The sequence below is a fragment of the Nannobrachium achirus genome (assembly GCF_963921795.1).
Source record: "Nannobrachium achirus genome assembly, chromosome: 1".
NCBI classification, from domain to species: domain Eukaryota; kingdom Metazoa; phylum Chordata; class Actinopteri; order Myctophiformes; family Myctophidae; genus Nannobrachium; species Nannobrachium achirus.
This window is the reverse complement of record NC_137810.1, coordinates 2084663-2112162: the sequence shown is the minus strand read 5'-3', so window position 1 is coordinate 2112162 and position 27500 is coordinate 2084663. Positions and strand designations below refer to the sequence as shown.

Sequence of the window (27500 nt, the reverse complement as noted above, 5' to 3'; positions counted from 1 at the left end):
TGTGCCTGGGGGTGTGATAGTAGATCTATAGAACATGTGCCTGGGGGTGTGATAGTAGATCTATAGAACATGTGCCTGGGGGTGTGATAGTAGATCTATAGAACATGTGCTCGGGGGTGTGATAGTAGATCTATAGAACATGTGTCCAGGGGTGTGATAGTAGATCTATAGAACATGTGGGGGTGTGATAGTAGATCTATAGAACATGTGGGGGTGTGATAGTAGATCTATAGAACATGTGGGGGTGTGATAGTAGATCTATAGAACATGTGGGGGTGTGATAGTAGATCTATAGAACATGTGCCTGGGGGTGTGATAGTAGATCTATAGAACATGTGCCTGGGGGTGTGATAGTAGATCTATAGAACATGTGCTCGGGGGTGTGATAGTAGATCTATAGAACATGTGTCCAGGGGTGTGATAGTAGATCTATAGAACATGTGGGGGTGTGATAGTAGATCTATAGAACATGTGGGGGTGTGATAGTAGATCTATAGAACATGTGGGGGTGTGATAGTAGATCTATAGAACATGTGGGGGTGTGATAGTAGATCTATAGAACATGTGCCTGGGGGTGTGATAGTAGATCTATAGAACATGTGCCTGGGGGTGTGATAGTAGATCTATAGAACATGTGCCTGGGGGTGTGATAGTAGATCTATAGAACATGTGGGGGTGTGATAGTAGATCTATAGAACATGTGGGGGTGTGATAGTAGATCTATAGAACATGTGTCCGGGGGTGTGATAGTAGATCTATAGAACATGTGCCTGGGGGTGTGATAGTAGATCTATAGAACATGTGCCTGGGGGTGTGATAGTAGATCTATAGAACATGTGCCCGGGGGTGTGATAGCAGATCTATAGAACATGTGTCCGGGGGTGTGATAGTAGATCTATAGAACATGTGTCCAGGGGTGTGATAGCAGATCTATAGAACATGTGTCCAGGGGTGTGATAGTAGATCTATAGAACATGTGCTCGGGGGTGTGATAGTAGATCTAAGGGACAACGAAAGGACAACTTTGTTTTTTTTACGACAAGGGTTCATATTTTATTAGATTGTAATTAGAGAAAAGAAAAAGAAAACTGTGGGGCATGCGTACAAGTGTCTAAACATGTCTTCTTTAGACACAATAAGCCAGCAGTTTCTTTATTGCTATTTACAGTAACACTTCTAGACCCCATAAGTCACATCCAACCATGAAAGGTTGCACCTTTCTAGTTTAATCTTCTGTCCTTCCAACCTCTGGGATTCAGAAACTCTGTCTGCGTTGGAGAATCAACCGGCTGTGCTCTGTGGAATGTGCAGTGTGTGTGTGTGTGTGTGTGTGTGTGTGTGTGTGTGTGTGTGTGTGTGTGTGTGTGTGTGTGTGTGTGTGTGTGTGTGTGTGTGTGTGTGTGTGTGTGTGTGTGTGTGTGTGTGTGTGTGTGTGTGTGTGTGTGCATCCTCTCTGGAATGCATGGAAAAAGCAGACACATCATATATGCTGTTACTGTAACCACTATGTACAGTATTGATACATTGTTACTGTATGTACAGTATTGATACATTGTTACTGTATGTACAGTATGGATACATTGTTACTGTATGTACAGTATGGATACATTGTTACTGTATGTACAGTATGGATACATTGTTGCGACCGTAGGTCGCATTTACTACCAAAACCTCCACCGGCTGTCTGTGAGTGAGTCAGTGAGTGAGTCAGTGAGTCCGTCACACTTTTGCCCTGCTCATATCTCCACAACCGTTGCCCCCATCCATGCCAAAGTTTGCACACACACTCCTTGACTGCCAAACTACAACCTCCAAGGACCCCCAGATGTAAAAAATGACCAAATGTGCTCACACGTCACACGTCACACTTTTTCCCTGCTTATATCTCCGCACCCGTTGACCCGATCCATGCCAGATTTTACACACACACTCCTTGCCTGCCAAACTACAACCTCCAAGGACCCCCGGAGCCCCAGGGACCTGGGGGACCCCCAGATGTAAAAAATGACCAAATGTGCAAAAATGACCAAATGACCACCCCAACGGGGCTGCTCACGGGGAATTCCCGGGGACCACCCACTCCTGGTGCTCCAGAACGGATGCAAAAGTGGTGGCGCCCCCAGTGGAGGACCCCCTGCCACTGCAGCACACATAAAATGCCGTAACTCGGCCTAGGAGCGTCCGGGAGAGCCGGGGCCGGTACCTATTCGTCCGCCAAGGCAACGCGGAGACCCCACCCCTCATTTCTCACATGTCCCTATTCTAGCGCCACCTTCAGGCCGATTTTTTAACACATTTTTGGACACTGCTCCTACAGTTTTTGCCCTAAAATCACGAATATCACTACACAGCATGTCTACACTCATGTCATCAACATGGATCAGGAAGATTTTGGAAAAACACATTTTTGCCCTATTTGTGGAGATACGCCACCTACGGTCGCTTATCTCCCGATTAGGGAGTCTTACTGGTTACTAGGGGTGTAAGATATAGTAACTGAATCGAAAAATCTATATTAATTTGCGATGATCTACTGTATCTACTATATCTACTGTATCGTTTGCAAAAGCAAAATATCGTACCGTTTTGACTTTCTATCGTATCTTAAAATGCCGTATCAAATCGTTTTGCAATGCAAATAATTGATTGTATGGAAACTAAGTATTTGTGCCTTGTTTTTGGCAAATTTTAGAGGGAAAATATAAAAGAGGGGTTTAATTACCTTTCCATTCCTTAAAGCTATTCTTGGTCTATGGATAAATGTGTGTAATCTCTGTGTTCAAGTCAAGGTGCAGGTTTGTCCATACATGTGTTGAAATATAATGTCCATGTATTTGCTAGATGGATACATTCTCTGTCCAATAGAAACCTTGTATGAACAAAAGCGTATGTGGAGGTCAGTCCATGTTCAGGTTCAGGGTGATGTTTATCTGGTTCTGGTCATGATCTTCTGAATAACATTTCCTTTAGTTTTAGTCATATTTTAGTCATCAGATAAGTTTTGTTTTTAGTCTAGTTTTAGTCTACTAAATCCACAGTCTATCTTGTTGACAGACATGTGTTTAGTGTGATTACTGTGATGGTGTAGTAATGACTGACTTTTATACTTTCATGCTGAGAATAACAGATCTACAAGCTGTAAAAAAATGTTCACTGTCAAAATCACCACTGGTGTCATGTGGTCTTCCTGCACATCCGTTGTGATGGACTGGTAGATCACATCTAGCTTCTGGACAGACATGGGTTAGGAACGACTCAACTCAGTAAAAAGTTGAGTTGAAGTCGACTTTATCGTTATCAATTATTTTGGGGGGGTCACCAGATAATTAACTTAATGTGAAACATTGTTTTCTCACTCAACTGTAAACAAACCAACATAAAGTTTAAGTGTATAGAGTGTATCTGCACATTTCTAAAGTGACAATTTAAGGACATTTTAATACCTCTAAAATGACAAATTAAACATTGGCCAAATTGTCAAATATTTAGAGGCAGAAGTTGTGAAAACAGCAGATCTCCATGCTCACAACGCCTCGCGTTGTGAGCATGGAGATCTACTATTTTCACAAATAGGCCTGACTTTCTCTGGTGGGAGTCGACTTGTGTAATGAAGTCAACTGGCTTGTCAACTTTTTCATTAATGCCCTAATAGGAAGTCAAGTCCTTTTTCATTTCACCAACATTGCACTGATTTGAGGCTTTTTGTTCAAAACGGACCAATCCTGCACATTTTGGAAGCCAATTTTAGCCAATCAGGATGGAATATAGGCAGGCACTTTATTGATCCCTGAGGGGAAATCCAAGTGATACATCAATGAGAACACGTCACGATAAGGAATACATGTCTAAAAGAAATGCAAGATGCAAGATTGGACAGATCCATGTTGATCACATGACTGTAGAGATGTTCTGGAACAGGGCCATGTGTAAGAGTAGTGTACAGAAACATCAGCCTCATGGTGGCGCTAGAACAGGGCCATGTGAGAAATGTGGGAAAGAGGTTCTGAAGTGGCATCCAGGGAGAGTGTATGTGTGTGTGTGTGTGTGTGTGTGTGTGTGTGTGTGTGTGTGTGTGTGTGTGTGTGGGTGTGTGTGGGTGTGTGGGTGGGTGGGTGGGTGTGTGTGGGTGTGCACAGCTTGGTAGCGACCGGGCCAACGACGCCAGAGATTAGCTGGTAACGGACGGACGGATGGATGGAAAGGGGTGCAAACTGCAAACATCTCCCCATGCCTTTGGCCTTGCGGAGACGAGGGCGTTAACCAAAAAGTCGACAAGTCGACTCAGTCGACTTCATTACACAAGTCGACTCCCACCAGAGAAAGTCGAAAGTCGAAGTTGAAAAAATAAATAAACTTTCTATTCTGAAAATAGCAGATCTACATGCTATTTTCACAATTTCTGCCTCTATATATTTGACAATTTGCACAATGTTTAATTTGTCATTTTAGAGGTATTAAAAAGTCCTTAAATGGTCACTTAAGAAATGTGAAGCTACCCTCTATCATCTGGGGACCCCCCAAAACAACTGGGGGGTCGTGTGTGTGATGTGATGATGCCAACAAACGTTAAAGTGGACTTCAACTCAACTTTTTACTGAGTCGAGTCGACTTGCAAAAATCACAAGTTGTTAATGCCCTAGCTAGCGGAGAAAAAAGCAAAACAAGCAAAAGTAGCAGATATACAAGATCAAAATGCATTGTTTAATGCCACGTTTACTGCTTGAAGATCTGCTATTCTTGCTTTTGTGTGACGCTGTACTATGAGCAAGTATAGGGTGTTAACGTACGCACGCACACACACACACACACACACACACACACACACACACACACACACACACACACACACACACACACACACACACACACACACACACACACACACACACACACACACACACACACACACACACACACACACACACATACAGAACACATTCCAATAACAAAGGCCATTATGGTGGCAGAGCAGCGGTGATATTTCACACACGTTGGCTGAACTCAAACCAAGCAGTTTTATTACTGAAGACGATGAAAACAGTCTGTTTGCAATGTCTGTGATTTAATGTAATCTGATGTGGAGGATTCTTAACCAACGTGAGGATATAAATTATATAGCAAGGTGGGCTTTGCATAATAATTGGCCAAAACACTAACATTACAATGATAATATAATGTTACTATGTAAATATGTGATATGAGATATCGATAAATAACACATTAACATGCTATCTAAAATACTTAAAAGAGCTATAGTCAACGTTTTCATTGTAGGGCCGACACTTTGTTTACATCCTAGTCTATAGACTAGAATGTAAACAAAGTGTCCATCTGACAATGGCCAAAATGATAATTTATCATTATTTTACACTTTTGTGGTCATTTTTGAATAGAAACACATAATATATGAAGCTTATTTATTTATAAAATATTTTCAAAACATTATTTTTATTTTAGCATCCGTTTTTCAAGAAAAAGTTGACTATAGCTCCTTTAAAATAAACGTGGAACCAGATCCCCTCATTGTCATTTTGGGAGTATCTGATCTGAGTACAAAGCTAACAAAACATCAGCAATGTTTCCTATCTTATGGTCTCATTATTGCAAGGAAGTTGCTTCTTATGCATTGGAAGAAAAAAGATGCGCCAACCACAAAGATGTGGCTCAGTGACCTTACCAACACGTTACATCTTGAAGGGATTAGATAGGCCTATACTCTTGGGGACAAACTTTAGCTTAATCACTAGTATAGTAGTATTAAAATGTATTTGTTTTATGTCCAATGTATTTGTATTTATATTCATAAAGTTAACATATAACTAAATGCGTTTGAAAATAAATCAAAATGTTACATTTCAGGATTCCAATTAAAAAAGAACAAAATGCAAAAAAAAAAAAAAAAGAAAAAGTAAAAAATAGCCGATCTACAAGCTTGTAGATCTGCTATTTTTTGCTTCTTTTGTATGAGATACTAGAATGACAAAGTAGGACGTAGCAATATGCATTGTGGCCCTCTGGAGTGAAGGTGTAAATATAGTGGCCCTCATCATCATCACAGTTGCCCATGCCTGCTACTGTCTCTCTGCATTCTATCCCTGCGTCAGTGTGATTGACATGGTGTAGAAGGCATGGGATCATATCATATCTGCATGGTGTCTGTGCTCATATTTCATTTTAAATGCATAAACATGGAAGAAAACAAGCATGCGTGGCGTGTGTGTGTGTGTGTGTGTGTGTGTGTGTGTGTGTGTGTGTGTGTGTGTGTGTGTGTGTGTGTGTGTGTGTGTGTGTGTGTGTGTGTGTGTGTGTGTGTGTGTGTGCGCTGATCCCTGAATACTTGGATTGGTCTTCGCATAACTGAGAATGAGCCAAGTTGCCCCCCCCCCTCCCCCCACCACAACGCACGCACGCATGCACGCACGCACACACACACACACACTGCATCGCCAGTGACTTATCAAAATAGAACGCTGTCATAATGTGTGTGTGTGTGTGTGTGTGTGTGTGCGTGCGTGCGTGCGTGCGTGCGTGTGTGCGTGCGTGCATGCGTGTGTGTGTGTGTCTTCTATGTTGGAATGAGAAGGATTTGTCTTTTTTTGTGTTTTTATTCATCCTGGAGCGGTTTGTGTGGTGTTGTTTTCCAGGGGGTCGAAGTTCAGAGAGAGAGAGAGGTTTCTATAGCGCTGGCACACACACACACGCACGCACACACACACACACACGCACGCGCACGCACGCACGCACGCACGCACGCACGCTCACACGCACGCACACTCGCACGCACACGCACGCACGCACGCACGCACGCACGCACGCACGCACGCACGCAACACTGCCAGATATACTCTGCGTAAAACAAAAGTTGAAAAAAAAATACTTTCTATTGTGAGAATATCAGATCTACATGCTCACAACGCCTCGCAATGCGAGGCGTTGTGAGCATGTAGATCTGCTATTTTCACAATTTCTGCCTCTATATATTTGATAATTTGGACAATGTTTAATTTGTCATTTTAGAGATATTAAAAAGTCCTTAAATTGTCACTTTAGAAATGTGCAGATACCCTCTATACACTTAAACTATATGTTGGTTTGTTTACAGTTGAGTGAGAAAACAATGTTTCACATTAACCCATTTAGTGCTCCAGACATGAACAGGTTAAAATGTACAGGCTGCCTCTCGCAGGCTCCATCCGCGGCCATTCTCTTATTTTGAAGCCCAGAAGTCCATTGCGTAAACATTTCCGGTTTGACGTCATGACGTCATTCAACGGAAGCGATCGTCATTCCATGCCGTTGCTGTAATGGCCGATCGTTGCCTTTGTTATTATGTTATTGTAGCGAGAATCTAATGCCATCCTTGGCTTTAAAAGTGTTTTTTGGAGAAAATGGACATTAAAGATGAGCTCGACCGTCGGCCTCCATGTTATGGGATTACTATTTTGTGCACGTGGATCCGTGATGATAATGAATCCGCGAGTCCAATCGTGCCAGGACTTTCCAACGGACCGTAGGGTAAGAGTGCCAGCGTTATACAGTATTTTACGCGAGTATACTCGGGATCGGCACTCTAAATACTCTAGTATTTTTCACGAGTATACTCGGGATCAGCGTTAAATGAGTTTCATCTGGGGACCCCCCAAAATAATTGGGGGGTCGTGTGTAATGTGATGACGTCATCAAACGATAAAGTCGACTTCAATTCAACTTTTTACTGAGTCGAGTCGACTTGCAAAAATCACAAGTCGTCAATGCCCTAACACACACACACACACACACACACACACACACACACACACACACACACACACACACACACACACACACACACACACACACACACACAGGTTTGCAATTGCTACTTTGTGGGGACATTACACATAGTCTACTATCTTTGTGGGGACATTCCATTCATTTTAACCCTAACCCAAAACCCTAACCCTAACCCTTAACCTAAGACCTTGTGGGGACGTATTAATTTGTCCCCACATGTTTTTTTTCCCTGGATTGTACTATCTTTGTGGGGACATGAGGTACCCACAAAGATAGCTTTGCAAGCACACACACACACACACACACACACACACACACACACACACACACACACACACACACACACACACACACACACACACACACTATTTTCAATTCAAAGGAGCTTCATTGGCATGAGAAAACAAGTGTCGAAATACAATAAAAAGAGGTGTAAAAGGGGAACATACAGTATGTACAGTAGGAGGAGACGTACAGCATTGTGTGAACATTTGATCATAGTAAATATACTTCCATTGATACGCCATGGGGAACCAAATGCATTCTGGTCCCCATCCGGTATCAATAAATGTACTATAATCAAATTATTGCCTTATAGGAATGCGATAAAAAAAACAAAAACAAAAAAAAAGTTATTAAACTCAAGTCTCCATGTCAAGTAATAAATAGGAAGAAAAAAAACAGTTGCGGATGAACTACTCCTTTAACACATGGGAAGCCAAGGTTTCTAACATTTCTAGCTGTTGCTGCTGCCGCCGTTCACTCACGCTTTATTTTGAAGAGCCTCGGAAGCTTTGTGCGTGTGCACGTGAGTGTCCGCTGACGATTGAGGAAGAAAATCCATTTGTTTACAAACGCTCGCGAAACTAAAATCCAAACGGGGTCCGACCATCGCGGTAAAGTGTCGCCGTGAAAACAATCGGATCTCTGCTTCCCTGGCGTTCTTTGCACCTCATTCATAGATAAAGCCCTTTTTATGTTTCAGAGTAGAATGAAAATCAATGGTCGCGCCATTTTCTCTCTCTGCGAGTCACGGTGTGACATATGGACTAGGGTCATTCACAGGGCACACAACATGCGCGCAGCACACAGGACAGTTAACCCTTTGTTGTCTCGTTGAGGAACGAGACAACTCCTTTTGGAAGAGCGACCCCTAGTGGCCTTATCTCGTTACTGAACGCCCCTTGGGTGTTAAGGTGTACTTACTCATAACGTGTGTAATTGCATTAGTCTTTATTGTGACCGTAGGTCGCAGTTTAGTATGAGAAACAGTATACGTCGTGTACGCTTGATGCTCTGACATTATCACTCTGACATCACTTTGATGTCAGGGGAACCACACTAACAGAATCCCTTTTGTAAATGGTGTTTGTGCGCACATGACTGTGTGTGTAGCGCGACTAGCGAGAATAAACTGTGATTTGCGTGGTTACGAACATACCGTTACGTCATGTTGTCTTCACGTGGATGGAAGGAACCAGCATTTCATTTTCTGGTTTATTCTCTCTCATGTCAGAGCCTTCGCCTACACCTGGTTCAACCTCTCTCTCTCTCTCTCTCTCTCTCTCTCTCTCTCTCTCTCTCTCTCTCTCTCTCTCCATATTAACTCTATGTCTCTCAATTCAATTCAATTCAAAGGGCTTTATTGGCATGAGAAAACGTTTACATTGCCAAAGCAGAAGTGTATACAATACAATACAATACAATACAATACAATACAATCAGAACAACATATGTACAGGTGAAAACAGTTTTCATGCATCACGGTAACGTGCAGGCAGAGCAGGGATATATACAATGGTTTTTAAGATGGTTGGGTTCCATTTGATATCCTTCTCTTATCACAGCAGCTCACCAATCTTGCTGCTGTGTTTGCACATTGTTTTACTTCACCCAGCAGGTATGGGAGTTTTTCATCATTGGTCGTGTTTTCAAACTCTCCTTGAGTGGTTATGATCTGTGGTCAGTATGTGTCTCTGATGTCTTGGTACAGTGGACAGGTGGTCAGTATGTGTCTATGATGTCTTGGTACAGTGGACAGGTGGTCAGTATGTGTCTCTGATGTCTTGGTACAGTGGACAGGTGGTCAGTATGTGTCTCTGATGTCTTGGTACAGTGGGCAGGTGGTCAGTATGTGTCTCTGATGTCTTGGTACAGTGGACAGGTGGTCAGTATGAGTCTCTGATGTCTTGGTACAGTGGACAAGTGGATAGGAAGTGTAGCTCAGTTTCCACTTCATTTTGTGTGCAGTGGGTGCAAAGTCTGTTTTCTCTAGGGAGCCAGGTATGCTTATGACGTCCTTTCTCGATTGCAAGACTGTGCTCACTGAGTCTGTACCTAGTCAAGATTTGTCTTTGTTTTGGGTCGGCCACCTTGCTCAGGTATTCTGCCATGGTGTATTCTCTGTTTAGGGCCAAATAGCATTCTAGTTTGCTTTGGGGTTGCTTCTCTCCAATGTGTCAGGTAGCTTTCTTTCTGCTGTTTTATAATTTGGTTTAGTGCAGTGAACTGTCTGTCTGGTGGCTCTGCTTGTGTTTGTGTACAGAGTTCCTGGGCCAGTTGGCTGACTCTATGTCTCTCTCTCTCTCTCTCTCTCTCTCTCCATACTAACCCTATGTCTCTCTCTCTCTCTCTCTCTCCATACTAACTCTATGTCTCTCTCCCACTAGGATGAGTTCCACCCGTTCATCAAGGCTCTCCTCTCTCTCTCTCCATACTAACTCTATGTCTCTCTCCCATCAGGATGAGTTCCACCCGTTCATCGAGGCTCTCCTCCCTCACGTCAGAGCCTTCTCCTACACCTGGTTCAACCTCTCTCTCTCTCTCTCTCTCTCTCCATACTAACTCTATGTCTCTCTCCCACCATGCAGGATGAGTTCCACCCGTTCATCGAGGCTCTCCTCCCTCACGTCAGAGCCTTCTCCTACACCTGGTTCAACCTACAGGCCAGGAAGAGGAAGTACTTCAAGAAGCACGAGAAGAGGATGTCCAAGGAGGAGGAGAGACAGGTTGGTACTTCCTCTTCAAACATCTTGGTCCTTTTATCACTGACGGAAACTACATGAGAACCAAATGAAAACTCTACTAAAACTAGGAGGAAACATGTCTGTTGGTAGTCCCATATAGAACCTCAGCCGTCGCTGTTGTACTCCGAGATGAGGTCCTATAAAGGTGGCAAAGCGATGGCCCGGACCGCCTCCACGTTGAGTTGGAAAACACTCGTAACAAAATTTCATGCAAAAAGTAAAGGTAGTTCTGAGCTCCCAGACTGTGGTTTTCCATCCCACGGTACATAAAACATGAACCACGGCGTTGGGAAAACGGTTTAAATCGCTTATTTAGTCTCATTAAATTCAGAAAAGCCCCTAGCTGGCGTAATCTCGCGTGGCCAGCGATTTGCAAATGCTCCCTGGCTACGCAAGACTACAGTACTGACAACTGTTCCGCTTGAATGGGAAAACATTACAAAACTAACGATTTAAGCGGTTGTTTCATGCCCTGATCAAGGTTATTATAGTAAATGAAAACTAACTAAAAAACGAAAACTGAAATAAAAATAAAAACGAAGCTTTTATAAAAAACGAAAACTAACTGAAACTGTATTGTGTGTTTACAAAACAAACTAAAATAAACTAAAATTATAGAGAAAATCTCCTTAGTTTTCGTCTTTTGTCTTTTGTGGAAATAAAACCTTTAAAACACCAGTTGGTGAGGTCAAAGAGAGAAGTTGTATGTCTCAACATTCCTGCCACTCTCAACAATATGATGTTTTGTTGATTTTCTTTATTAGACAATACTTTTTCCGGAGCTTTTTTAATCTCACCCGACAAATACCCCATATTACGTAAAAGACTAAAACTAACACTAAAACTAATAAAAACTAAACTAAAACTAAGCATTTCAAAAAATTTAAACGAAACAAAACTAGCAACCCCACTTTAAAAAACGAATTAAAACTAAACTGTAATTGAAAACAAAACTTCAAAACTAATACAAATAAAAACTCCCAAACTATTATAACCTTGGCCCTGATTCATGTTTTATGTACCCTGGGATAGGAAACCACAGTCTGGGAGCTCGGAACTACCTTTACTTTTTGGATAAAATTGTGTTTTCCAACTCAACATGGAAGCGGTCTGGGCCATCGCTGCACCACCTTTATAGGACCTCATCTCTGAGCACAAAGACATGAAAAGCGTCTGCTAAATGCCTAAACTGTAAACTGTAAGTATGCAGCGACGGGTGAGGTTCTATTTGGGGCTATATGGTTCTATATGGTTCTATAAGGTTCTATATGGGGCTAGTCTGTTGGTAGGCCGGCTGCCAACAGACCTTTTTTGGCAAGTCTATAAGTCCTACATCTCATTAGTCCTAATTTGGTTAGGTTTAGGTTTAGGCATAGTTTTACTGAGGTTAGGGCTAGGTTTAGGTTTAGGCATAGTTTTACTGAGGTTAGGGTTAGGGTTAGGTTTAGGCATAGTTTTACTGAGGTTAGGGTTAGGTTTAGGTTAAGGCATAGTATTTTCACCAGGTTAACATCACCAGATTCTGACTGATGGGATGTAGGAACAATGACATTTCGGACCGCACAAACTTAGGGTTTTTAATTATTCTCAATCCATTGCAAAAAACAGTCCAAGATGTACCTTTCAGGGTTTTTATTTCACCCTAACCTCCACCAATATCCCATGCAGCTTTGTAGGCTACAGTGCAAGAACTTAGGGAAATGAGGCAAAACCAAGGAAAAATAAACTCATATACACAACAGATACTGTCTCATTTAAAGGGATATTCCACTTTCAACAGGGAAACACCGTATGGGCTTTTCTCCACACACACACACCCATTGTTCACTCAACTTAATTTTATCCATGATAGATTCATTAGAAACACACATTATTTTTCTGGTGACTCATAATACCCTCCTAATACGTGTGCAGGCTGTGTTTTTTCAATAACTTTTTTTTTCATTTATTTGTAATAATTATTGGGGAAAATGGAAAAAATGAAATACAAAAAAGAATTATTCAAAATAAATGAAAAAGGTTATTGAAAAAACACAGCCTGCTCACGTATTAGGAGGGTAGTATGAGTCTCCAGAAAAAAATATGGGTGTTTTTAATGAATCTATCATGGTTAAAATGAAGTTTGAAGTTACAATGTGTGTGTGTGGGGAGAGGCCCTGGGCCTGGAGGGCCTGGTAACATTTACATCAAATATCTAAATATTGAATCAAGCTAATTAAAAAATGTCCAGGGTGTTCATAAAAGCCTGATTAGACGATACAATTACCAAAAGTTTTTTTGAAAGTGAAATATCCCTTTAACTTGGTCCTCCTCTAATGTAGTTGGAACCTTCCACCCCTTCTTAAGTGGAATGGTTCAGTCCTGCTCTGTTTGCCTGTACCGAGGAGATACAGGTGAAAACAAACACCTTTAACACAGCCTTATAAGTTATAAATAACTGAAGGTTTTACCACTGAACTGTGTGTGTGTGTGTGTGTGTGTGTGTGTGTGTGTGTGTGTGTGTGTGTGTGTGTGTGTGTGTGTGTGTGTGTGTGTGTGTGTGTGTGTCATTTCAGAATCATTTGTGAATGCATTCAGTAGGCTATATTGACATTAGTTTGGGCATGAAACATACAGTGACTTCAACATTGCTTCCAAACCGGCTGGTGGTCTTATTTAGAATTGGGATTTTTTCGGTGCTTGATACCACAATGAAAGAAACATAATCAAGTCAATAAAGTAGATGTGGCATAACGACATGGATTTCTACACAGAGAGGGCAATTCTTTCAACATAAGATGCTGCATTCAAGTTCAGGAGAGTTTGGACAAGGCAATTCTATTGCATTTCTTTCTCCATAGTAAAAACTTCGGATGAATCTAGGGTTGCAATACCTCCCATAGGCAGCCAATGCATTTTCTATTTTCTATTAAATGACATCGAACTCACCAATATTGCGGCTCTATGGAAAGCTAGGAATTTTTTCTTGCTATCTGCAAAGTGTTTGTTTCAGAAAAATCCACCGTAGACATGTTATGAGCCAGTTTCTATCACGAAATTTGGTTCAGGTGATTATTTTTTCTAAGTCCTGGAGTTTGGAAGCGCTCGTGGAAAATCGCTCAACGGTCCTGTGACCACCTGGTTCTAAATGTCACATAATGCAGGAGGCAGCGGGACATGGCGTTATAGAAGACGAGCGCTTCCGAAGTTCAACACTTAGAAAATAAACCATGTCTGCTCGGATTTCTTGACAGCAAATAAATCATAACAGGTTTACGGTGGATTTTTCTGAAACAAACACTTTGCAAATAGAAAGAGGATTATGCAAGCTTTCCATAGAGCCGCAATATTGGTGAGTTTGACGTCGTTTAATACAATCAGATAGCAAAAAACTGTTTTGATGCATTGGCTGCCTATGGGAGGTATTGCAACCCTAGATTCGACCGATTTAAAACAAATCTAGTGTTGCAATTTGCGGCTATGTGTGCACGTGCCTGTACTTGTTCCCATGCAAACTGCTAATAAAGTTCTAAATGGATCACCAGGTGAAAGACGAGCTCCTGGGAGAGAAACCCGAGGTGAAGCAGAAGTGGGCGAGCCGCCTGCTGGCCAAGCTGCGTAAGGACATCCGTCCCGAGTTCCGCGAGGACTTTGTTCTGTCGGTGACGGGTAAGAAGGCTCCGTGCTGCGTCCTGTCCAACCCCGACCAGAAGGGCAAGATGAGACGCATCGACTGCCTGAGGCAGGCGGACAAGGTGTGGCGTCTGGACCTGGTGATGGTCATCCTGTTCAAAGGAATCCCGCTGGAGTCCACGGACGGAGAGCGGCTGGTCAAGTCCCCGCAGTGTTCGAACCCGGGGCTCTGCGTGCAGCCGCACCACATCGGGGTGTCCGTCAAGGAGCTGGACCTTTACCTGGCGTACTTCGTCCACGCAGGTAAGACTGGAAGAAACTTTGTTTCTTTGGCTCTGTGCTATTGGGTGGTTTTGTTATTATTGGCTCTGTGCTATTGGGTTGTTTTGTTATTATTGGCTCTGTGCTAACCTTACATTAAGACGTTTCTGCCGAGACGTACGCATTGTGACGTTGGGGCGTTCCTAAGAAGTCGCATACATTTTGCAGAACTTCTACAGAGTGCTATATTTCGCATTTGTGCAAGTGTAGAGCCGCTATTGCAGTTTTGCCGACCATCCCCCCGAACTGTCTGACAGGTTGGTAAGACTGGCTCTGCACTATTGGGTTGTGTTGGTAGTATTGGGTATTGTTAACTCTGTACTATTGGGTTGTGTTGGTAGTATTGGGTATTGTTAACTCTGTACTATTGGGTTGTGTTGGTAGTATTGGGTATTGTTAACTCTGTACTATTGGGTTGTGTTGGTACTTGGTAGTATTGGGTTATTGTTGCTTGTGTTTCACATGGCAGTGAGATACTTAAGAAGCATTGACTAGCTTTGACTGTTACGGACACTGCAGTAAGACTGGACAAACTGCACACACACACACACACACACACACACACACACACACACACACACTGTTTGAACCGTATAAATATAGCTTTGGGGTAAAAAAAAAGACCGAAAGAAGCGGTTGGGTTGAGTTGGAGGAGTTTCTATTGTTCTTCAAGACTTTTCTGTGCTCAACAGAGGCCTGTGTTGTAGTCTAGGTATGGTTAAATCATTAAGGCCTGTATCTGCTGCTGCTGGTGCTTTGGTATTGGTTTGTTATCCTGGATGCTTTGCAGTAAAACAGGATTTATCTGTGATTTTCGTAAGGACAAAAGAACGTATCTCATGGGCGAAGTCCCTTCTCGCCCTTAGGGGGTGTTACTAGTTATGTACTGCTGTGCTGCCTCCAGCGCCTGGATCCCTACTCCACAACCAGTAGTCCATGGGCCATACCAGATGTCGCTATCCGAAAGGTGGCAAAGGTTACCATGCATTTTTGAAAAGCTCTATATCTGTAGATTATATTTTGGTATGATAACCCTTTCTGAGACACAGCTAAATTGGTGTTATCAGCCGCTAGAGTTGGTGTCCCATTACTATACAGGACAAAATAAATACAAAAATGAATCTGCTATGAGGGGTCAAACTAGGGTTTTTTCATGATTCTGAATCCATTGCAAGCATTTGTTTTGCACACAAAAACATTCCTTGGGCTAAACATGGCCCCAACAAAAGTGTGAAAAGTGATGACTCCACTTTTCATCACTAAACCATAGTCTTGTGGGGCCATTTCTAGTCCAAGGAATGTTTTTCGTGCAAAACAGATGCTTGCAATGGATTCGGAATCATGAAAAAAAAACAGTTTGATCCCTCATATGCTACCTAACCCTTTCAAAGCCACGGGGAGCCCCTTAATGTTAAAATCGTACTATATCGGACTTCCTAGGGGGGGAGGGGCAGCCAATCGTACTTTCCCGTACTTTCCCGTATTTACCGAAATAAATGATTTTCATCCGAAAATCGGCGATCGTCTAACCTTCCCTAGTCACCACTCGTGCATTGATAGCTCATGGCTGGGCTGACATGAAGCAGAAGTGATGTCATTGGCCTTTCCTTTTCCAAGGCATATTCCCCCATTCGGTTACTGTCTGTACCCTGGTGCTTCTACAGCAGCCATGCTAGGGGCTATGCTAGCGAAAATTTTCAGTTCTGCTTTTGAGTCACACATGGATTATTTGCGGGGACATTTACGTGAAGGGATCGCGCACGCGAAACGCACGGGGAGATCGATGATCGGCCAAAACCCCCATTCTATCCCAACGGAGAACCAGATAATCACGGTGAGCTAATGACCTGGGGGAAAAAAAAAAGAAAAAACAACGACGCTGTCCAAGAAGGAGTGGCGGCGGGCTCATGTTTATAAACATAATATATTATGTCTCAGATCACAATACAATAATAGAAATTTCACGGCTAATATACCAACCACCATTCTATTTCGGACGGCAAAGTGTTAAAGCAGATTCATTTTAGATTTTTTTCCCCTTATTTTCCTTGTATAGTATAGTTAATGGGACACCAACTCTAGCGGCTGATAACACCAATTTAGCTGTGTCTCAGAAAGGGTTATCAAACCAAAATATAATCTACACATAGAGAGCTCTCCAAAAATGCATGATAACCTTTGCCACCTTTCGGATACCGACATACCGACATCTCGTATGGCCCATGTACTACAGTGGGCCCCGAACCGGAGCTTGAGAACCTCCCATTACCCAATAGGTTGACAGAAAAAAAAAAAAAAAAAAAGAATCTTCCCAAACGGAGAAAAAAAGAAAAAGAAAAAAAAAAGTAGATGTTGTTCTCGATCTGCTAGCTGTGTAATTATTACTGACACCAACGTTGTCAAAAGAAGAAAAAACGAAGAGTCTGTGACTTTAATTCATGAAGAAAATAACAGTTTTATCTGCGACAGACACTCATAATTCCTTAATAAATAAATTAATAAATCCATCAGTGGTCAATAAAGCCACAGTGTGAGACGGAGCCGCATCGCTGCCAAACAATGTGGTGTGTGTGTGTGTGTGTGTGTGTGTGTGTGTGTGCGTGTGCGTGTGCGTGTGCGTGTGCGTGTGTGTGTGTGTGTGTGTGTGTGTGTGCGCGCGTGCGCCGTGACATCGAGGTCTCAGTGTAACGGATCATGACTAATAAAACACATGTTTTTTTTTATGTTTTCAGTCAGAAAACTGCATGTTTGTGTTTCTGTCAGACGTGATGTTTTGGCAGCAGAATAATCTGGCTCACTGCACCGTGTGTGACTTGACATGCAGATTACAGTACAGTACCGTACCGTACGTACTGTACGTACAGTAATGTGCATGTGCATGTGTGTGTGTGTGTGTGTGTGTGTGTGTGAGTGTATTGGCACTGCCCTCACAGTGGCGTCTGTTCAGCCAAAGCTAGGGTACGGCAAAGATTTGGAGTCCTCATGGAAAAGAGGCATTACATTTTGTATAACACGCTTCTATTGTGAAGATAGCAGATCTACATGCTCACAACGGCGTTGTGAGCCACAGGTTTCTACGGTTTCTTGGACTGGATATGGCAGCCTGGAATGGTTGTTCAAGTGCAGCTTGTGTGTGTGTGTGTGTGTGTGTGTGTGTGTGTGTGTGTGTGTGTGTGTGTGTGTGTGTGTATTGGCACTGCCCTCACAATACAATGCGATTAGTATTCACCACGTTACGATTAGATTTGATTCTACGATGCATTGTCGCAATGCATCACACTTTCCTCTTTTAATGCTCCATGGCAAATATTTCATCAGTTAATACAAGCAGTCAGATATAGCCTGCTGAACAACATATTTTATTTACAATTATTTGACATATAGGATTAATATTGTATACAGTTCGGGTTAGGGTTCGGGTTAGGCCGAACCCTAACCAGTATCACTGTATTATAATTACTAGCCCTAACCCGTTTGAAGATATGAGGTCCGAAATGATGCAATGTGTGGGTTATGGGATGTGCACTGTGCACACAGTATATGAGGGATGGAAAGTAACTTTAACTGGTGCTTGCATGATAATATGTAGGAGCATCAATGTAAGAAATACCCGTTTGGTTTAATGGCTATAGAGATACTGTGTACCGATCTGCATGATTTTTTGGACAAAATCTTTAGGAGTACTGTCCAAAAATGGGTTTTACTCAAACCGCCTCCTGGTGGCGCTGTAACAGGGCCAGAACCAGATTCAGATCAATTGCTCCAGCCACTGAGGAGAAACACTCGGACGGACAGACAGACAGACAGACAGACAGACAGACAGACAGACAGACAGACAGACATTCGGAAAATTATATGTTTGATATTCATGCATCAATTGTCGATTATGTCACGTTGCTCAGGCCCGTCGTACAGATTTTTGGGAGGGGATCTATCTATCTATCTATCTATCTATCTATCTATCTATCCATCTATCCATCTATCCATCCATCTATCTATCTATCTATCTATCTATATAAAGTGGTGTAAGGACTGTAGTGATGAGCTCATGCTCACACAGGGCTGCATACGGGGCGAGTCAGGCTAGCCTCGCTCACTAATTAAATGTATCCCCCCCCCCCCCCCCCCCCTCTCTGTTGGCCCTGTCCCGCCTGGATGACAGCGAGGGGGGGAGGGGGAGGGGGGGGGGGGGGGGGGTTGTCCGTAGAAAGCTCAGCGTTGCAGCGAAAGCCTTCCCTCCTTAAACCCTCAGTTCTGTGTTGTACTGCTGTGATCTGTTCTGAGCAGGGTGTAGATTCACTACTTCCTGTGTCCGGATGAAACTAACCTGAGGAAACGTCTACGTTTATATACGACACAGACAGTGTGGAACAAAACTACTGCCGTGTCTTACTTAAAGATGAAGTGCCATGATTGATTGATTGATTGAAGACTTTATTAGAGGTTTGCATAGAAAAAGGTACAGTTTCATGACGGTACAGTTCACTGGTACAAGATCAACTAAAAGGAGATCCTAGAAAAGACTAAGCTTATTTCCATAGGAAACCATTGAAGTGTCTCATATAACATTGAATGACAGACGGATAGAACACAGTATACTAGTATGCAGTAGATATAGTAAAAAAAAATCACACCCGTGTGAACTGAGCGGTGGTTGTGGAGGCTGCGCAACAGCAAAACAAATATAAATATAATAATAAAAATAATAATAAAAAAGATTTAAAAAAGATTAAAAACAAATATTAAAAAAAATAATAATAATAATATGGGGGGGGGGGGGGGTGCTTGTGTGTGGGACCCCCCCCCCCCCCCCCCCTCCCCGTGTGTGTGTGTGTGTGTGTGTGTGTGTGTGTGTGTGTGTGTGTGTGTGTGTGTGTGTGTGTGTGTGTGTGTGTGTGTGTGTGTGTGTGTTGCAGTTGATTTTCAGGCTAGAAGCAACAGCACCCTCTTTGGTCAACCAGTGGTACTAGGCTACAGACAGACATACATACAGACATACATACATACATACATACATACATACATACATTCATATATACACTGATACACACATGGCCGTGCGTGCGTGCGTGCGTACCTGTGCGTGCGTGTGCGTGCGTGTGCGTGCGTGTTTGTTGCAATTGATGCTCAGGCTAGATTCAACATCAGGCTACAGACACATACACGGATACACACTCCTGCATACACCTCAGGCTACAGACATACACACACGGCCATTCTAAGGAGCGGCGTCACCACCGCTCAAAAAAAAAGTAAATCAAAATAAAATAAACAGTGCAAAAAATATACATTAGGTAAATACAAAGAAGGGTCAGGGGAGGCTGGGCTAGGTTTGTTATTGCCAGTTGTGAATGGCTGCCGCCTGTAAGTGGTTTTTCAGGGCGATTTTAAAGGATGCTAGGGAACCACACCCCTTTAAGGCCTTCGGTAGGGCGTTCCACATTTTGTTGGTATAGCAGAAGAACGAGTTTGACCCTTTGTTTGAGTTGACTCAGGGTTGAACGTGATCTGTGGCGCTGCCTCTGGTGTTGTAAAAAAGAAGTGTACAGAAAGAGTTAAAAGGTGTTTTTATGTGGCCACACCCACCAGTTCATTAAGTATGCCTGGTTGTCATGGTGGGTGGTGACCCAGCTGAAGTTAGCCACACCCACAGTGTTGGGTGAATGGTACAAGGGGAAGGGGTTGATTATATGATGTCATTTAATCACTGTTTTTGGACCGGCACTTTTGACCCACAAGGTGTCAGCCTCCAGGAAGAAACCCCAAATACAAAGGGAATACATAATTGCTCATAACAACCACATCAGGGGGTCTAATGAAGTACTGTCAACCTCCTAGACACATGAAAACCAGAAAAAAGTACAAAACTATGGCACCGCCTCTTTAAGGAAACGTATCAATACTGCAACACAGAAATTCTCTGTTACAAGTAAAAGCCCGGAATTCAAAATGTACTTGAGTTAAAAGTACAAAAGTATTGGCTTCAAAATGTACCGAAGTACAAATTTAGCTGAATGTTAAATTTCACATTTACACATTTACAAATCTTTGCAATGCGACAAATCGTGAGCTTGTAGATCTGCTATTTTCAAATGGCCGAAATGTACAGTATAGGGATTGTGCAGTCCAAGTAGGGAATGAGGCTTTACTCCAGGTGAAGGAGTTTAAGTATCTCGAGGTCTTGTTCACGAATGAGAGAAAGGGGAAGACGGAGAAGGAGATCAGCCGGAGAATCGGAGCAGCAGGAGCGGTTTTGCAGTCGCTAAATCGTACTGTGGTGAAGAAAAATGAGTTGAGCCGGAAGGCAAAGCTCTCTGTCTACCGAGCAATCTTCCTTCCTACTCTCACCTATGGTCATGAAGTGTGGGTCATGACCCAAAGTATAAGGTCGCGGGTACAAAGCGGCCAAAATGGGTTTCCTCAGACGGGTGGCTGGTATCTCCCTTAGAGATAGGGTGAGAAGTTCAGTCACCCGAGAGAGACTTGGAGTAGAACCGCTGCTCCTACACTTGGAAAGGAGTCAGCTTAGGTGGTTGTGGCATCTAGTACGGATGCCCCCCCGAGCGCCTTCCTAGGAAGGTCCTTGATGCACGTCCCACTGGGAGGAGACCCCGTGGCAGACCAAAGACCAGATGGAAGGAATATATCTCAAAACTGGTTTGGGAACGCCTCGGTATACTCCCTGAGGGAGTGGAGGAAGTTGCTCAGGATAAGGAAATCTGGAAGTCTCAGTTGGAACTGTTACCCCCGCGACCCGATTCCGGATAAGCGGTTGAAGATGGATGGATGGATGGATGGATGGAAGTGGTTAATGAAGCAATACGCCACGCAAGGCATGTGGTTATCTGGTATTTTATAACGCTTGGTGTCTCCAACCCTCTCAGCCGTTATAAAATACAGGTAACCACAAGCCTCGCGTGGCTTATTGCTTTTCTAAAACGGTTACAATACGGCAATGTGAAAAATCAAAGACATCATGTAAACAATTAAAACTGTTCTATTTCACTTATGATTCACTGCAAGGTCTGCAAGAAAGTAGTTCCCAGCTTTGTTTGCAGATAATCGGTGCACTGTGGAACACTGTGGAAAGAAATAACGCACCTGGGTTTGATATGAACACAGGTGCGTTATTATCGGTATATTGTATTATAATTATATTCATGCATCAATTGTGGATTACGTCGCGTTGCTGCGTTGGATTGAATTGCGATGCATTGTGTGCGTGCGTCCAGCTGCGGTCAGAAGCTCCAGAATGAAAACCATGGGCACCTTCAGAGATTGTAGATCTGTTGTAAGCTTGTAGATCTGTTGTAAGCTTGTAGATCTGTTGTAAGCTTGTAGATATGCTATATTTTAATGAAAAAAAAAATGAAAAAAAAAACATAATCCAGTAATCATAATCGAGGCAAAAGTTTGAATTAATCATGATATCTATTTGGAGTCATGATATTGCCTTTGTGTGTGTGTGTGTGTGTGTGTGTGTGTGTGTGTGTGTGTGTGTGTGTGTGTGTGTGTGTGTGCATCACAGGAACGCTCAGCGCGTGTGAAAAGGTCATGACCCCTGCTAGGACGCATCTGACCTGCCGGGTAAACATGACCCCACATTAACCTCTGAACTTTGACCTTGTTAAAAGCCGCCAGTCACACACACACACACACACACACACACACACACACACACACACACACACGTGTTTCTCTTCTTGTAAACCCGTTAGATATGACTGCACGGGACGGGGGACGGGGGACGGGGGACGGGGTGGGGGGGGGGGGGGGGGTGTAGTGCTGTCGCCTCACAGCTAGAAGGTCCTGGGTTCGATTCCCACCAGGGGACGCTGTGGGTGCTGGGGGCGTGTTCTCTCCTCCACGTCATCAGCGCCCACACCCTAGGTGCGGTTGGCGAAAGGGCCTTTCTGTCTGTGTGGAGTTTGCATGTTCTCCTCGTGTCTCCTAGGGTAGATACCCTCACAAAAAACACACAGTAATCCTGGTCTCTATACTGCCTCCCCCTGGCCAGCCGGGGCGCCCCAGGATTACAGCTTAGTAGCGGTACAACGATATAGTAACTTAATCGAAAAATCGATGTTAATTCGCAATGATCTACAATATTGTTTGCAAAAGCTAAATATCGTACCGTTTTGGCTTTGTATCGTATAGTTTTAAAATGCAGTAATCGGTATCGAATCGTTTTGCAGTGCAAATAATTGATTGTATGGAAACTAAGTATTTGTGCCTTGTATTTAGCAATTTTAAGAGGGAGAATTAAAAAGAGGGGTTTAATTACCTTCCCATTCCATAAAGCTACACTTGGTCTATGGATAAATGTGTGTAATCTCTGTGTTCATGTCAAGGTGGGTCCATATGTGTCGAAATATAATGTCCAGGTATTTGCTAGAGAATCACAGTGTTTACTTCCATAATAATAGATTTTGACACTTTTCACACAGATTTAATTTCTTTCCTAAATAGTTACCATATCGATTTTAAATCATTGAATCGAATTGTATCGTATCACCATGAATGAACCAATATCGTCCATGTATCGTATCATCAACCATGTATCGTGATATGTATCACATCGCTGTTACAATGTATCGTTACACCCCTACAGCTTAGGGCCTTAGGCAATTGGCACGGGTTACAAAATTGTGGGATAAAAATTATAGTAAAAAAAAAATATGACTTCCTCTCCTCTCCTCTCCTCTCCTCTCCTCATGGTACATTCTCTCCATCATTCAGTCTTGTCACAAGACTGAGACCTGAGACCACTTCACTTGGCACCACACACACACACACACACACACACACACACACCACACACACAGTGACCCCCCCCCCCCCCCGTTGTGATTGGCCCAACAGGACCAGCCAATAGTAAACAGTCTTTATGGGTGGAGGGTCCCTAGCAACCTGCCCCCCCCCCCACCCCCACCCTCTCTCTGCCCGTTGTTGTCATGCCACCCCCCCCCCCTCGTTGGCACCATGTTGGCACAGCGATGCCAGCTCCAAAATGGAGTCTCATGTTGGCAGTGACTCAACTATAGAGCCACGCAACCACATGCTGTTCATTTATTACACCCTCCAGAAAAACGCGATTATGCGTTCGCAGAATTTCCCGCAATAATCAATAAATGCCGCTGGATTATGCGGGGGCTCGCATGATTTCACAATCCCCCGCATATTCACCGCATATTTCGCATATTTTCGCGGAAAATATGCGAAATATGCGGGCATCGCTTGATTTCACAATCCCCGCACTTTTTCGCATAAAAGTATAAAGTCATCACTTCACCGTTCAATCACGTTCAGACACAAAACAGAAGCAAAACAATGATGCGCTGTGAAACCCGTGGCTCCTCTCTCTGTGTGTGTGTCGTGTGTGTGTGTGTGTGTGTGTGTGTGTGTGTGTGTGTGTGTGTGTGTGTGTGTGTGTGTGTGTGTGTGTGCGTGTGCCGTGCGATTGCGTGCACGCTGCACCGTGAGAACTGCAGGCAGACAGAGAGAGAGATGCAGGCATAATGTAGGCTATACGGTATGAGCGTTGGCCCTCGCCAACGTGACGCTACAATAACACACTCTTCCTCGGTCCTCAAACTTCAAGAAACGACAAATTAAAGTTTATCCTACTTGTTTTGAGGTCTCCATTGTACTCCGTTTTGAAACGTTGCGTCGTTGCCGTTCAAAGCAAACGAGCACCTCTCCGAAAAAAAGTAGCACGCAGTATTCCATGGATGGATAGGAACAGCACATTGAATGCATAACATTTTAATCCCTTAAATCCCTTTAGAGAGAGCAAAACCACATAAATAAACCAGAGTTTTTGCTTTAGCAGTGAGCTGTATCCTTAGCAATCACATAGACCATAGGGTAATTATTTTTTGCCTTGATGTAGCCCATTAAGGTAATTAAATTGCATATATTTGACAGAGGTTTGCTTTTTTGCCTTGAAAATAATGAAAGGCAGTCAAAAGTCTGTTTTGCATTTCTCAATTCACTCAAGGACCCTTAAATTCGTGTTTTGACTACTTTGATGACTACTTAGTGATGTTGTGAGCTTGTAGATTGTCTATTTCCAAATAGCCAGTGTACTGTATATTAAAGTGGTTTAATTAATAGTTATCAATTTTATTATAATATGTATATATACTATATATAGGCTATAAATATGTTTTTTTAAGTTCCCGCATATTTCGCATAATTTCGCATTTAATCGCAACTTTCACAAGTTCCCGCAATATTTCGCATAGTTTCGCATTGTCATCGCATAAATTCACACAAAAACCCCGCATAATTCACCGCATAATCAAGGATTTTTGCCCGCGTTTTTCTGGAGGGTCTAATTTATAAACAATGTTCGTCCATTCATCTTCTTACACTGACGAAAACGACATAGAAATACACTATATACCAGGGGTCTTCAACGTTTTCAGGCCAAGGACCCCTTAGTTGAGAAGAGATGAAGCAGGGACCCCCCACAACCTGTTCATAGATTCCATATAGTTTCATTGTCTGACAGCACAATCATCAGTGTATTTTGGATTGATGTCAATTTGTGTTTTCAGATATTTAACCACTTGAACCGTCAATACTTAATAAACTTGTCTGCTCTTTTTCCCCTCTACACCAAAAATAGCCGATCTACAAGCTCACCGTTGTGAGCTTGTTGATCTGCTATTTTTGGCTAAAGTTCTCAGAATATGGACATTAGGGTTCAAGTGGTTAATATAAAAAAAGATTTGGAGGACCCCCTGTAGTAACTCTGAAGACCCCCTAGGGGTCCCGGACCCCCTGTTGAAGACCCCTGATATAAACTATAACATGACTGCAACTGTAAATATATTGGGGACGGACAACATAATATTTTGAGATGTTGACATTAAAACGTTTAAGCACCACATATAAAGAATACATGTTTTATCAGAAAACCATAATATGTTTAGGTGGTTTTTATTTTTGTCAGGATAATGTGCGTGATGTTAAAGGGGCCCCACCATGCTTTTAAAAATATATATTGTAGGCTATATAAATATTGGTCCATAATAGGGTTTTATACAGGTTTTAGCCTAAACCAGTGGTTCTCAACCTGTGGGTCGGGACCCCCAGAGGGGTCCCCAAATTATTTTGGGGGGTCCCCAGAAGTTTAGCTAAATGTTAACATTGTTTTCTCACTCAAAAGTAAACAGACCAACATACAGTATAAGTGAATACAGGGTATCTAAACATTTCTAAAGTGACAATTTAAGGACTTTAAAGACCTTTTTAGTACCTCTGGTCAAATTGTAAAATATTAGAGGCAGAAATTGTGAAAATAGCAGATCTACATGCTCACAACGCCTTGTGTTGCGAGGCGTTGTGAGCATGTAGATCTGCTATTTTCACAATGGAATAGATGGGGTCACTAAATGTAATGTCAACTCCTACAATTCCAAGTGCTCGTCACGGTGGGGGGTCCCCAGTTCAAATATGAATATTTTGGGGGTCACGGCCAGAAAAGGTTGAGAACCAAACAACCACTCAGATATTAAAATGTCATGTTCCGTCTGTCTCTAATTCCAAGCCATTTAAGATGCAACACCAAAATGCCCTTTGTTGGCAACGAGGCACCGTCTTTGGGCTAAAATTGGAAGGATACAGAACATATTAGAGAACCACGTTGAGTTCCATGTAGAGTCGATCGTAATATTCTCTGTATCGTTCCAATTTTAGTACCACTTTACCTCATGGTTCCACCTCACATATACACTTAGAATATAGCCTCCCAAAAAGTACTGCCCCCTTCTTGAGGGGGCCCAATAGGAAATGAGCCCCTCTGTGACATAAAGAAGGGCTCGATTTCAAAAAGAGTAGCGTTCAGACCCGCCCATTCATAAAGATCACTGAAATGAAAGGCAAGGCTTAGAGTTAATGAATGGGTTACTGTACACGTTACTGTACACGTTACTGTACATGTTACTGTACGCGTTACTGTACGCGTTACTGTACACGTTACTGTACACGTTACTGTACATGTTACTGTACATGTTACTGTACGCGTTACTGTACGCGTTACTGTACGCGTTACTGTACATGTTACTGTACATGTTACTGTACATGGTACTGTACACGTTACTGTACACGTTACTGTACATGTTACTGTACATGTTACTGTACATGTTACTGTACATGGTACTGTACGCGTTACTGTACGCGTTACTGTACATGTTACTGTACACGTTACTGTACATGTTACTGTACGCGTTACTGTACGCGTTACTGTACATGATGCAACAGAGGTCGATAAACAGGACAGTCCTTTGTGCCATCATCGCGCTGCAGTTTTTACTGTGTCTGTGCGTGCGTGCGTGCGTGCGTGCGTGCGTGCGTGCGTGCGTGTGTGCGTGCGTGCGTGCGTGCGTGTGTGTGTGTGTGTGTGTCACTCGCGTTTGTTTAGCAGAATCAACTACAACCAACATTTGCACACAGACACCGACAGACAGACAGACAGACAGACAGACAGACAGACAACATATCGTCGTTGTCGGGTGGAAACCTTGTACGTCCAAAACCGTTGGTTTTGCATTCATCATTTTAAAAATGATTCAAACTAGTGAAAACAGCCGATCTGCGAGGCGTTGTGTGCTTGTAGATCTGCTGTTTTCACTACTTTTGTGCGACGGCCTTGTATGATGAAGCAGGGCTTTGCTTTGCAAAAGAACGTACACATTTGAAACTTGGAGATACGAGGTTTCTGCCCGACATCGACGATATAGTACTATGATCCCACCGTCC

The 27500-nt window shown here is 42.9% G+C and overlaps 1 protein-coding gene across 1 annotated transcript in view; it reads left to right on the top strand.

Moving 5' to 3' along the window:
* The window catches only part of nfia (nuclear factor I/A), a gene marked incomplete at both ends in the record, with an annotated part of 170391 nt that overhangs the window by 6734 nt on the left and 136157 nt on the right, over nt 1–27500 (top strand). Inside the window, 2 exon segments of the mRNA XM_080750020.1 lie at nt 10644–10781; nt 14324–14714. Of these exon segments, the coding sequence (XP_080606146.1) occupies nt 10644–10781; nt 14324–14714 (529 nt within the window).